Genomic DNA, 12,222 nt, shown 5'->3' on the forward strand with positions numbered 1-12,222 from the left:
ACAGTACACTGGATGATACTGTCCACACAGTACACTGGATGATACTGTCCACACAGTACACTGGATGATACTGTCCACACAGTACACTGGATGATACTGTCCACACAGTACACTGGATGATACTGTCCACACAGTACACTGGATGGTGCTGTCCACACAGTACACTGGATGGTGCTGTCCACACAGTACACTGGATCATACTGTCCACACAGTACACTGGATGATACTGTCCGCACAGTACACTGGATGATACTGTCCACACAGTACACTGGATGGTGCTGTCCGCACAGTACACTGGATGATACTGTCCACACAGTACACTGGATGGTGCTGTCCACACAGTACACTGGATGGTGCTGTCCACACAGTACACTGGATGGTGCTGTCCGCACAGTACACTGGATGATACTGTCCACAGAGTACACTGGATGATACTGTCCACACAGTACACTGGATGGTGCTGTCCGCACAGTACACTGGATGATACTGTCCACACAGTACACTGGATGGTGCTGTCCGCACAGTACACTGGATGATACTGTCCACACAGTACACTGGATGGTGCTGTCCACACAGTACACTGGATGGTGCTGTCCACACAGTACACTGGATGGGGCTGTCCACACAGTACACTGGATGATACTGTCCACACAGTACACTGGATCATACTGTCCACACAGTACACTGGATCATACTGTCCGCACAGTACACTGGATCATACTGTCCGCACAGTACACTGGATCATACTGTCCGCACAGTACACTGGATGATACTGTCCGCACAGTACACTGGATGATACTGTCCACACAGTACACTGGATGGTGCTGTCCACACAGTACACTGGATGATACTGTCCACACAGTACACTGGATGGTGCTGTCCACACAGTACACTGGATCATACTGTCCGCACAGTACACTGGATGATACTGTCCACACAGTACACTGGATCATACTGTCCACACAGTACACTGGATGATACTGTCCACACAGTACACTGGATGATACTGTCCACACAGTACACTGGATGGTGCTGTCCGCACAGTACACTGGATGGTGCTGTCCACACAGTACACTGGATGGTGCTGTCCACACAGTATACTGGATGGTGCTGTCCACACAGTACACTGGATGATGCTGTCCACACAGTACACTGTATGGTGCTGTCTACACAGTACACTGGATGATACTGTCCACACAGTACACTGGATCATACTGTCCACACAGTACACTGGATGATACTGTCCACACAGTACACTGGATCATACTGTCCACACAGTACACTGGATGATACTGTCCGCACAGTACACTGGATGATACTGTCCACACAGTACACTGGATGATACTGTCCACACAGTACACTGGATGGTGTTGTCCGCACAGTACACTGGATCATACTGTCCACACAGTACACTGGATCATACTGTCCACACAGTACACTGGATGATACTGTCCACACAGTACACTGGATGATACTGTCCACACAGTACACTGGATGATACTGTCCACACAGTACACTGGATGGTGCTGTCCGCACAGTACACTGGATCATACTGTCCACACAGTACACTGGATGATACTGTCCACACAGTACACTGGATGATACTGTCCACACAGTACACTGGATCATACTGTCCACACAGTACACTGGATGGTGCTGTCCACACAGTACACTGGATCATACTGTCCACACAGTACACTGGATCATACTGTCCGCACAGTACACTGGATGATACTGTCCGCACAGTACACTGGATCATTCTGTCCGCACCATACACTGGATGATACTGTCCGCACAGTACACTGGATGATACTGTCCACACAGTACACTGGATCATACTGTCCGCACAGTACACTGGATGATACTGTCCACACAGTACACTGGATGATACTGTCCACACAGTACACTGGATGGTGCTGTCCACACAGTACACTGGATGGTGCTGTCCACACAGTACACTGGATGATACTGTCCACACAGTACACTGGATCATACTGTCCACACAGTACACTGGATCATACTGTCCACACAGTACACTGGATGGTGCTGTCCACAGAGTACACTGGATCATACTGTCCACACAGTACACTGGATGGTGCTGTCCACACAGTACACTGGATGGTGCTGTCCACACAGTACACTGGATGGTGCTGTCCGCACAGTACACTGGATCATACTGTCCACACAGTATACTGGATGATACTGTCCACACAGTACACTGGATGATACTGTCCACACAGTACACTGGATGGTGCTGTCCGCACAGTACACTGGATCATACTGTCCACACAGTACACTGGATGTTGCTGTTCACACAGGGCAGGTCTTTCCTGCCTCCATGAACTCCATCATCTAGTTTATTACTCACATACTTGGCCAAATATCTGTTTCCATGGTGACTCTAAATCCCATCGAGCTGACAAGCAAGACCCACGGGTTCTACTGGTTTAGAAGTTTAAGGAGAACTACACAAGAGACAGGGGCCACAGCCCAAGCCTATACTTTTCTTGGGTCCTTTGCACATGACCACTGCTGTGCATACCCTCCCAGGTCAATATGGTTCTCATCTCAACCACCCTCTGAAAAGGGCAGTCATCTCAGAGAAAAACACACATCCATTTTAAAATCTCACCTGGCTTCATCTTTCCACCTATCACTTGCTCAGCCACCACCTGAAGTCCCCATTCTCAGGCACCATGACTGGAGCCTTTTTTTATACAGGCAAAGCTTCCTCCATTAGCTCCAGCTCAGAGCATGGCAGTTACTCCATAAACATGATCAAGTAAAGGCAAATACTGCCTCTGTCATGGGGCCAGTGCCACCTCTGCACATTGATCCCTTTCTCATCTGAAGACTGGGACTTTAAACAGTTATTTCAAAACTGGATGATCTCAACCCTTAGGAGCAGAAGACAGGAGAATCCAGAGTTCAAGGACATCTTCAGTCACACAGGGAGTCTGAGGCTAACTTGAGCTAGAGAGCTTGTCTCAGAAACAAACAAATTAAAAACAATGGCTACCTTCCTGGCTAGCAGTGGTGGCACTCACCTTTAATCCCAGCACTCAGGAGGCAGAGACAGAAGGATCTCTGTGAATTCAAGGTCAGCCTGGTCTACAGAGCAAGTTCCAGAATGGGTTCCACAGCTACAAAGAAACCCTGTCAAGAAAGAAAGAAAGAAAGAAAGAAAGAAAGAAAGAAAGAAAGAAAGAGAGAGAAAGAAAGGAAGAGAGGGAGGAAGGAAGAGAGGGAGGAAGGAAGAGAGGGAGGAAGGAAGGAAAAATGAAATAAAAAAATAAAAACAATAGCTAGCTGTTGCCAGTGCCAATTAAGCAGCCCGGGTTCCTAGTGCAGTACTGGCTCAAGGGAGCCCGGGTTCCTATTTACCTTGCAGGGAGATTGACCTCCAGCTTCAGCTTCACCCCAATGAAGCAGCACTGGGGGTAAAGGAGGCTGGGTTTCTGGAAGCTCACTGGCCTCTTCTTTTCCCTGAGTTTGTCTACCTCACATAGACAGGAGAGGAGAAGGGGAATACAAGATGGAGCTGTACTATACCTGGCACTGGGCCTAAGGGCTGCCATAGCAACCACAGCTACACTTCCTGGATCCTGGTCTCTACTTCGCCCTGCTCCCTTCTCCTGCCTTTCATGTTTAGAGGTATTCCTTGGGCCCTGATCTCATTCTTGGGGCAATCCAAGCTCCCAGGGATGAGGCCGAGGTTAGGTCTACAAGAACCCTGAGGTGCTGTCTCCACTACTTATGAGTCCTTCACTCCAGGGACTTTAGTCTTTATTAGCAACTCCCTGTCAAGATCACTAAGACCATTTGTCCCCACTTTCCTTTCTCTGAGCCTCACTGTCTCTAATGTTTACTCAAAACCCACCTGTAATGGTCTGCTCTTCCCTTTAAGAGACAAGCCACGCCCCCTCCCTACCCCCAGTCTGCAGAGGCAATCTGATCTTTAGTTTCCACCCTTTTTTTTCCATCTCCCTCTCAAAGAGGCAGCTTCTGTCTCTCCCCACTTTTCCCCCTACCCCCATCTCTCTCCTTCTCCTCTTCTCCCTTTTCCCCTCCATAACCTACTAACTAAATATCTGCATGGCATGCCTATCCATGTCTCTGTCTCTTGCCTGCTGTATGGTTCCCTGCCCAGGACCAGCCGCCTTTGGAGACCTGCGGCATAGTCTCATGGTGAGCCATCTGTCTGTCTCTCTTCATGAGACTGGCTGCCCCATGGAGGTCTCTCATCTACCATGCGGCTCCCTGCCTGGGACTTATGGCCTGCTGCAGTCACTTGGGGAACTGCACCATCCCTGCCTGGGACTGGCTGCTCTCAGGTCCTGCTGCCCCTTGCCCGCCATGAGACCTCTCGGGGTCCTGGGGGACCTGCAGTGTGGTCTTGGGACCCGCTGCAGTCACTCAGGGATCCGCAGCATTTTACTTAATCTATTACACCACCCACTCTTCACTCAAAAAAGGAAACTATTTCCATCAATCTATCCACGCCTCCCCTTTCCCTGTCCTCTGTCAGAGAGGGAATACAGCCCTTCCCACACTAAGGCAGGTGTGAACACAATTCACAGAAAGGGGATCCACAGGGATAGTCTGACCTCTAAGGGACATTTTTGAGCTACGAAGTTTTCTCCAGGCCTGTCTGTAGACTAAGACCTTGGTCTAGGAGAGTTTGAAGAAAAACCAGACCCTGCTCACCAGACCCCACGGAGGCCCCTGGGAAGTTCCAGGGAGACAATATACTCCATTTGAGAGACCCATGTTTTCCTTCCTGATGGGTGAGCATATGAGCTGCGAGGCCTCACCAGGCTCCAGGGCCCCCCAGGCCTCCGCAGGGAGCCTCAGCCAGGATTTCTCTGTCTGTTGTCTCCTCCACTTCCACACTCCCCCAGGCCTCTAGGCTAGCTTGTGTGCTGACTGGGGAACTAGGGAATGTCTGCCACTCTTTCCTGGATCTGGGACAACAGCAGGGGGGATAAGGAGGTAGATCCAGAAGGGTCCCCTGCCCTGCCCCATTTTCCAAGCCTAGCCACGTCCTTCCTTGTCCCCTCATTTCGGTAGCTGGCAGAGAGTCGTAATTGAATTTGCAGCTGAACTGAGAATGAAGAAAGCAAGCACTTTACATGTCTGGGATTAATTTATCCCTGATGACGGCCACATCCATGCACTCTTTTCTGCCTGCCTTTCCAGCGTGTGTTCTGCCTGACAGTGGGAAACACACACATGCACACATGCTCAGAGGGAAAGCTCGGGGTGCCTGACCCTCTGCCTGTGTCCGCCTGTGGTCAGGCCCACGAAGACCCTGACCAGACATAGCTGACCGACTCCACAGGTGGGTCTGTCCACGGGCTCTGCAGCACATTTGAGGTGCTCACAGAATCTTGTGAAACAAGGTCACACTGGACTCACTGCAGGAGACGAGGGTGGGTGGTAGTTCAGGCTCAGATATCAGGAGGTGCCCAGCACCTTCCCCATGTCCAGCACTTCCTGGTGTCTCCATCACCCTCGGAGTAGAGAAGCCCCTCATCTTTCCAGTCTTTTCTGGCACCCAGAGGATCCCAGAGCGTCTCTGTAAAGGCATGACAAGCACCTGTGACAGGCTCATCAGTGGAGGCCTCACACTCCCAAGGGAGGACCACCATTGTCCCCAAGGTTGGAATTCTGTTTGGAGGCCTGTCAAACAGGACACAGAGCACTATGCCTGGGGCCCCAGGCACCCTCTTGATAACCACCATACCTCAGAAGCTCTGCAGCCTGACATCTTCCAGCTGGTGATTCTCTGGCCCTGGGAGAACTGTGCCACACTGCTCTGGCACTTGCATCCCCATAACAGATTATTTTCCCAAGTTGGACCCCAGTGGAGATGCTCCAAAACCAGCCAGCCTGCAGAGAAGATGTTCGCAAGCCATCCACCTGCCAGTAACAGTGCTCCCACGCTGGCCATTCTGCAGTGGGGATGCTGGAGAATGCCCCAAGATAGCCAGACCCCTGTGGGAGTACTCCTAAGCCATCCATGTGGCCGTGTCCCTGAGCCAGACAGCTGCATCTTCACTTTTGGGGAGGTCCAAGAGGGTACTGTCCCTGGAGTTTCAGGCAATGCTGTCTTTTCCTGTTTCCTTTGTCTGAGACATCTTTGATTCCCTTCTTCTCTCTGGGGTGGACCTGGTAAGGAGGACCAATCAGGTAAGGGCAAGACTAATGTGGAAAGCATTTAGACTCACCACCCTTGTGTGTGTGAATGGTCCCACTGTGTGCCTGTGAATGGTTCCACTGGTATGTTTTTGTCTATGTGTGTGGTTCTATTCTGGGTGTGATTGTTTCCCAATAACTGTGTGTGTGTGTGTGTGTGTGTGTGTGTGTGTGTGTGTGTGTGTGTAAAATGGATCCACTCCTGTAAATGATTTTCTTGTAGACTTTGGTCTTTTACCGCTTGTTCTTGGTCAAGTTTGAAAACTGAGCTTTTGAAAGTTCCTAGGACTTCCTGCTGAACCATCACAAAAACAATTTCCTGCCTAGGCCTGAGCCAGGCAAGGGCACAGGTGGGTCCAATCCCAGCATGAGGGACAAGGGTTGGGTCAGCTCCTGACATCTCCTAGAGCAAAACATATCTCCCATACACACACAGCCCCAGTGGAAGAAAGTGGAACCCTAGGGAGCCCCCAGTCAGCTGGGTTAGGAAAGTGGGGTGCCAGGCCAGCACACCTGAGTGTGGGGCTTGCACGGGCCATGTCCCTTGCTTGCTTCCTCCTTTTCTCCCATATTTTGAGAGAGTGGAGAAGGCAGAGAGGAACTGGCTCTGTCCACCAGTGGAACGAGCCAGCTGAGCTCAGCTCACAGGCACCTGGACTCCCTACTGGAGCGCTGTCCCTGTCCTTTTGTCTGCCTCTGTCTCTCACAGCACATCGGTTTCTGCTCACATCTAACTCATCTGGTCAGAGAGGGGGCGGGGCACGCTCAGGGCCAAAGGCAAGAAAGTGAGGTCAAACACAGAGACCAGGTCACAGGGAGGAGCTGAAGTGGGCACTCTTTCCCCAGAGCACAGGTCAAGAAAGCCACCACAGGCCAACCCTCAGTACCCTTCAGTGAGGAGGGAACTGGAGAGCCAGGTGAACCCTCGCAACACCCTGGCTGTCACCAGCTCCCAGGCAGGGGACACCCACCTGGTTCCTCTGGAAATCCCATAATCCCACATTTATGAAACACATGAAGAGAGGATTGCGACAAACTTGACGTCCCCAGAGCTGGGGCACAAAGGGGAGAAGCAGAGCAGTCACTGTGTGTGCAGTGCTTTCTTGGTCTGCTCACCTTCCTGTCTGCCCAGCCAGAACTGTCCAGACCAGACCAGACAGAAGTAGAAAACGATGTGTGTGAGTGCATGTGTGTGCGTTTGTGTCTGTGTGATGTGTATCTTCATAGGCACATGTTTGTGGGTACGTGCTTATGTTTATGCGCATGTGTTTCATATATGCCTGTGGTGTGTATTTGCAAATATATACGCTTGTGTGTGCATGCACGTATGAATATGTATGCATTTGTGTTTGTGTTTTACATTTGCCGGTATACCTATTTGTATGTTTATGTACATGCATGTATGGTGTTTTTTATGCTTGTATGTGTATCCCTGTGTTTGTATAGGTAATATTTGTATGTACATGATTGTACTAATGCATGTGCACGTGTGTTTGCATATGTATTTATGTACAAGTGTTTTGTGCATTTACATGTTTGTGTAGGTATGCATGTGTGTAGAATCTCCCTTGAAAATCTTTAAAAACAGCAGAGGCAGGAATACAAGAGGCCATACCTTTGACTGAACTCATTTTTTTAACAGTGAGATTTTTTCCCCCCTCACTTTGCTACCAGAATGATCTCCAGTGTTGTAAACTAACAGAATTTCAAAACATAAAGTCCTCTTGGGTGGGTTCTTAGAGCCTGGCTATTGAAGGGGCTTGCAGTCAGCCCTGAGAAAAATCCCATCAGTCAAAGAAGTAGAGGACCCACTGAAGGCAGATATGAGACCCCAGCCCTGGAGACAGGCTGTGGACCAACAGGCGGGAGCCATCACAGTGCAGGGCCAGGTGGGGCAGAGTACCGGGGGCAAGGGGAGGTGAGTCTCATTCCCTCCTGAGGCAGTGAAGGAAGGTAGAAGCTAGGCAGGACTGGAGCCCAGGGGACAGGGCGTAGAGGACTAGAGGATAAGGAGAAAGGCGGCGGGGCTCTGCACTTCAGGGAGGCAAGTGGCTGGGCAGAATCGTGCAGAAGCCCTGACACAGGGCTGAGAAGCAGATTGCTTGCGGAATACTGAGGCGCCAGCCCCAGCTCTGCTGACATGCTGAGTGCAGGCATCTGGAAAGACGGGGCTCTGCTGCACTTCCACGTGCAGCTTCATGTGTGGGCAGTGGACATAAGAGCAGAGCAAGAACCTTGGTCAGCACCATGCAGGGAGAAGTAAGAATACGGGACCCACTAGCATCCTTGAGGCCTAAGGCCCCCATTCTGGCTTCCTTCCTATGGCTGTGATAAAACACTGACTAAAAAGCCACTTAGGTGAGCTGGAGGGAGGACTGAGAGAGAAGAGCAATGACAGCTCTTCTGGAGGTCCCGAGTTCAAGTTCCAGCAAATGCATGATGGCTCACACCCATCTGTAATAAGATCTGGTGCCTTCTTCTGGACTGCAGGCATACATGCAGGCAGAGCACTGTATATAATAAATAAAAATAATATTAAAAAAAAAACACTTTCAGGTCACAGTCTATCAGGAGGGAACTGGGGCAGGAACTACGACAGAAATCATCGAAGAATGATTTGCTTGTTGTCATGCTTGCTTCTACTCAGTCAGTTCTCTTAGATAGCTGGAAGGGTGGTGGAGGCTTGTGAAGGATTAGGCAGTGCCTCTGCCTGAGTTGGGAAAGGTATCACTTGCTGGAGAGTAACACTACCAGGAAACTACAGCCCTGCCTGCTTTTATTAGGATAAAACGCTTGGCTACATCTGTGGGGAAAGTATTGTAATAAATAATGTGTATAATAGGAACCGGGAAGATGGCCCAGTGGGTAAAGTGCCTGCCACACAAGCACAGGATCTGAGTTCAGAGCTCCCAGGACCCACTTAAAACACCAGGCAGGCACGGCTGTGCACGTCGGTGATCCTCGTTCTGGGGAAGCAAAAAGAGGCAGGTCCCTGGAGCTCACTGGCTAAACAGCCTAGCCAATCAGTGAGTTCCAGGTTCAGTGAGAGACCCTGTTTAAAAAAAGATAGGAGTGTGGTTAACTTCTGGCTGTACACACACACAAACTCACACACAAAGCGTACGATACTGTGGTGCTCATGCACTCCTTATTTGGGCGGTAGAAGTTTAAGCAGGTCTTGGGGAGTGAGTGTGGCTCTGCAGGGAGGAAACGCATCCAATAGGGGCCTGAGCTGTAGGGAATCTGTGACCCTGCATGCAGGGCATCTGTACAAGAGTCAGATGATTAAGGGCTTGGCTCCCTCCCCCTCCATTCTGCCATGCTCTGTGTTTCAGCTCCCTGGCCTGGCCCAGCTAATCACAGACCAACAGCCACTGATGCCATCACTCCATTCCCCACAAGAGTAAGAGCAAGAAGATGCGGATTTGTCTCCATGTGTGTTTTTATTTGGTAGAAAACCTTCCTAGTGATGCCCAAGCCTCCCTCACCTCCCCACCACCTTCCCTCATTACAATACTCCTTCCTAGAGCTGTCATTGCCAAGGACAGTGGCTTTACTTTGATCTGTCTGATCATAATAGGTAGAAAAGAGAGGGTGAAGTGCGGATATAAGGAAGAAACCTTCCAGAACTTTCTATAAAATGAGGAGAGAGAACTCAATACTGGATACATGAATGTATTTGAACCCACTTGTCCAAAGGAATTTGATAAACAGTCCCACCATCTGCAGTAGATAAAACCAGAAAGAATAGGGTGGCTTGGGACTTATCTGCCATTCCACAGTCCCGGGATATCAGGTCATGTATGGAGATTACACTGTGTGACCCTATTCATCCCTGAGGTTCTGGGTAGGGACTGTCCTGGCCCAGCCATTGTATGGAACATCCTGCCCTCCCACAGCAGTTGCGAGATGTGAACCATATCCAGCCTGTGCCTGAGCCTGACCGTGTGGGTATTCCATGTCCCATGAGGGTCTGTCTTTGCAAACTTTTGCGCTCTCTCTCTCCCTCTCTCTCTCTCTTTCTCTCTCTCTCCCACACACCCAGAGCAGTTTGCCTCTCTGAATCTCTTCCCCATGAGATGTTTTCTCAGCCTATGGGAGCCATATGCAGCTCACTGGGAGCAGTCATGGAGCCCACCGTAGGCTTGCCACATGAAGCATTTCAGTATCATACATGTTGGCCAGATACATGTTCGCTGGCCGTCCATCCCACAGCCCTACTCCCACGTTTGAGATTTGCTTAATGGCTAGTGTGATCTCAGGAAGCAGCTTCGAGTCCAACTTTCAGAACGGGGCCATCTGTAAGCAGAAACCAACCCAAGGAATACAGGGCAGAGAAAGCACCAGTCCTTATGTGTGAAGCTGGATCAAGCTTTGCCTGAAGCCTTTCCTTGATACGCTTCATTTCGATGAAACCATTGAATTCTTTTTACTCATCTGAGTAGATTTTCTGCTACTTATCATCTAGAATAGAAAAATAAATAGTGTTCACAGTAGCCCTCCAGACCCTTTCAAAGTAGCAGGGAGACCACAATTCCTCTTACAATATAGCACCTAGGGGGCGGGGTTGGAGGCTGACATGAACTTACTTATTTACTGTATTTCTTTTCCTTTTCCAAGCTATTTTTTTTTTCTGCAGAAACTATCTCCGCTCTACCCTGCAGTGTGTCTTTGATTCTCTCAGGCTAGTAGCTTCCTCTTCCAAACCTTCAGAAATCCTCAGGCTATCCTATGAGCAAACTCCCCAACCCATCCTGAGGCTGAGCGAGCTTTGCTTCCTCTCCTCTGGTTCCTCCAAAGGCTTTCCATCACTCCTGCCACACACGGTTGGACACAGGATAGACCCAGCAAAGCCTCCTCACTAGGTGGGAGCTTCCCAAAGAGCTTGCAGCCCTGTCTATGCTCTGTTTTCTGGGTGAGGTGTGTCTCTGCCTCTTGGGCTCAGGCAGCAAGCCTTTGGAGCCTGGCTGCCAGGTTCTCTTGGCCCAGCATGAAGCAAGGGTAACAGGGTACCAGCTCCATCATGTCAATCCGGTGGCGCCTCAGCCTGAATCCCACTGCCCTGGGAGGGGTGAATAATAGAGGGGTATGGGGGTGGATCCCTTCCTGGCCCAGGGACCTGGGCCAGGGGAACCAGCTCACAGTAGGAAATAGGAGAAGCCTCCGGTGACAGGAAGAGACAGCCAGTACTGCCTGCCCTGAGGCAGAGGCCTCGCTTCGGAAGCCTTGGAGCAAAGCCTTCCAGCTCCGCATTTTCTGAGTGCGGTCCTGCCGCTCCTGAGGATTAGTCTGGTTCCCGCAGGAAATTTCAGAACAACACCAAGGCCAAGTTTCAGACCACAAGGAAAAGGTGTCTGAATCCAGCCAGATGCTTTAAGAAGGTTGTGGAAGCAGCGAGGAGGAACTGCAGAAGTGTGTGTGACGAGGTCAGGCCACCCTCCCAATGGAGTCTCTCACCTGAACAAGTGATAGCCTCCCCAGAAAGGTGGAGGTCAAGTGGGGAAGAAGGGGAGGAGTTCTGCAGAAGGGAGGGGACAGATGATACTGGCCACTGCACCAGATATCAAGCCTCAAAGCCCCCCGCCCTAGCTGCTTCTGCTTCCAACATGCTGGCCCAAAAATGAGAACACTCCACTGGCGCCCCGATCTCCCCAGATAACCCCCTACCACCCACACAATCTCCCTCACTCAGGGACTGTAGACACATAGTAACATAGCCTGTGGTTCTGTCTGCTTTATACTGAGATCGGCAAGAGTTCATCCAAAACAGAGCTGGGTTGGGGGAGAAAAGGATGAAGGAAATAGGGTCATCCCAAGAACTCAGTGCGTATGTGCAAGACCACCGGGCCCCAGAGGAATGGAGGAGCAGCCAGTCCTGGGCCAGGAAGCAGCCCTTCTCCAGAGTAGACATCTTCAGCTGAAGGGCTTCACAAGCTTCATGGCAGCATAATTCTAGGAGAAAGAGACAAGGATAGAGACACACGGTCAGCCCTTCAAGGAAAGTTCAGTGGGGGAAAGCTACAG

The 12,222-nt window shown here is 50.5% G+C and overlaps 1 protein-coding gene across 14 annotated transcripts in view; it reads right to left on the bottom strand.

The window, feature by feature from the left end:
* Positions 1-11,924: 11,924 nt before the first annotated feature.
* Dysf (dysferlin) overlaps positions 11,925-12,222 on the bottom strand; it is a 199,065-nt gene continuing 198,767 nt past the window's right edge. For all 14 annotated transcript variants that reach the window (XM_041645118.1, XM_041645070.1, XM_041645102.1 and 11 more), the window contains one exon: positions 11,925-12,150. In XM_041645118.1, the coding sequence (XP_041501052.1) occupies positions 12,112-12,150 (39 nt within the window). In that variant the 3' untranslated portion in view covers positions 11,925-12,111. The remainder of the gene's footprint in view (positions 12,151-12,222) is intronic.

Source organism: Microtus oregoni, unplaced genomic scaffold (genome assembly GCF_018167655.1).
Source record: "Microtus oregoni isolate MIOR12 unplaced genomic scaffold, Mior012 000002F_ref0000024, whole genome shotgun sequence".
In the NCBI taxonomy this organism is placed as follows: domain Eukaryota; kingdom Metazoa; phylum Chordata; class Mammalia; order Rodentia; family Cricetidae; genus Microtus; species Microtus oregoni.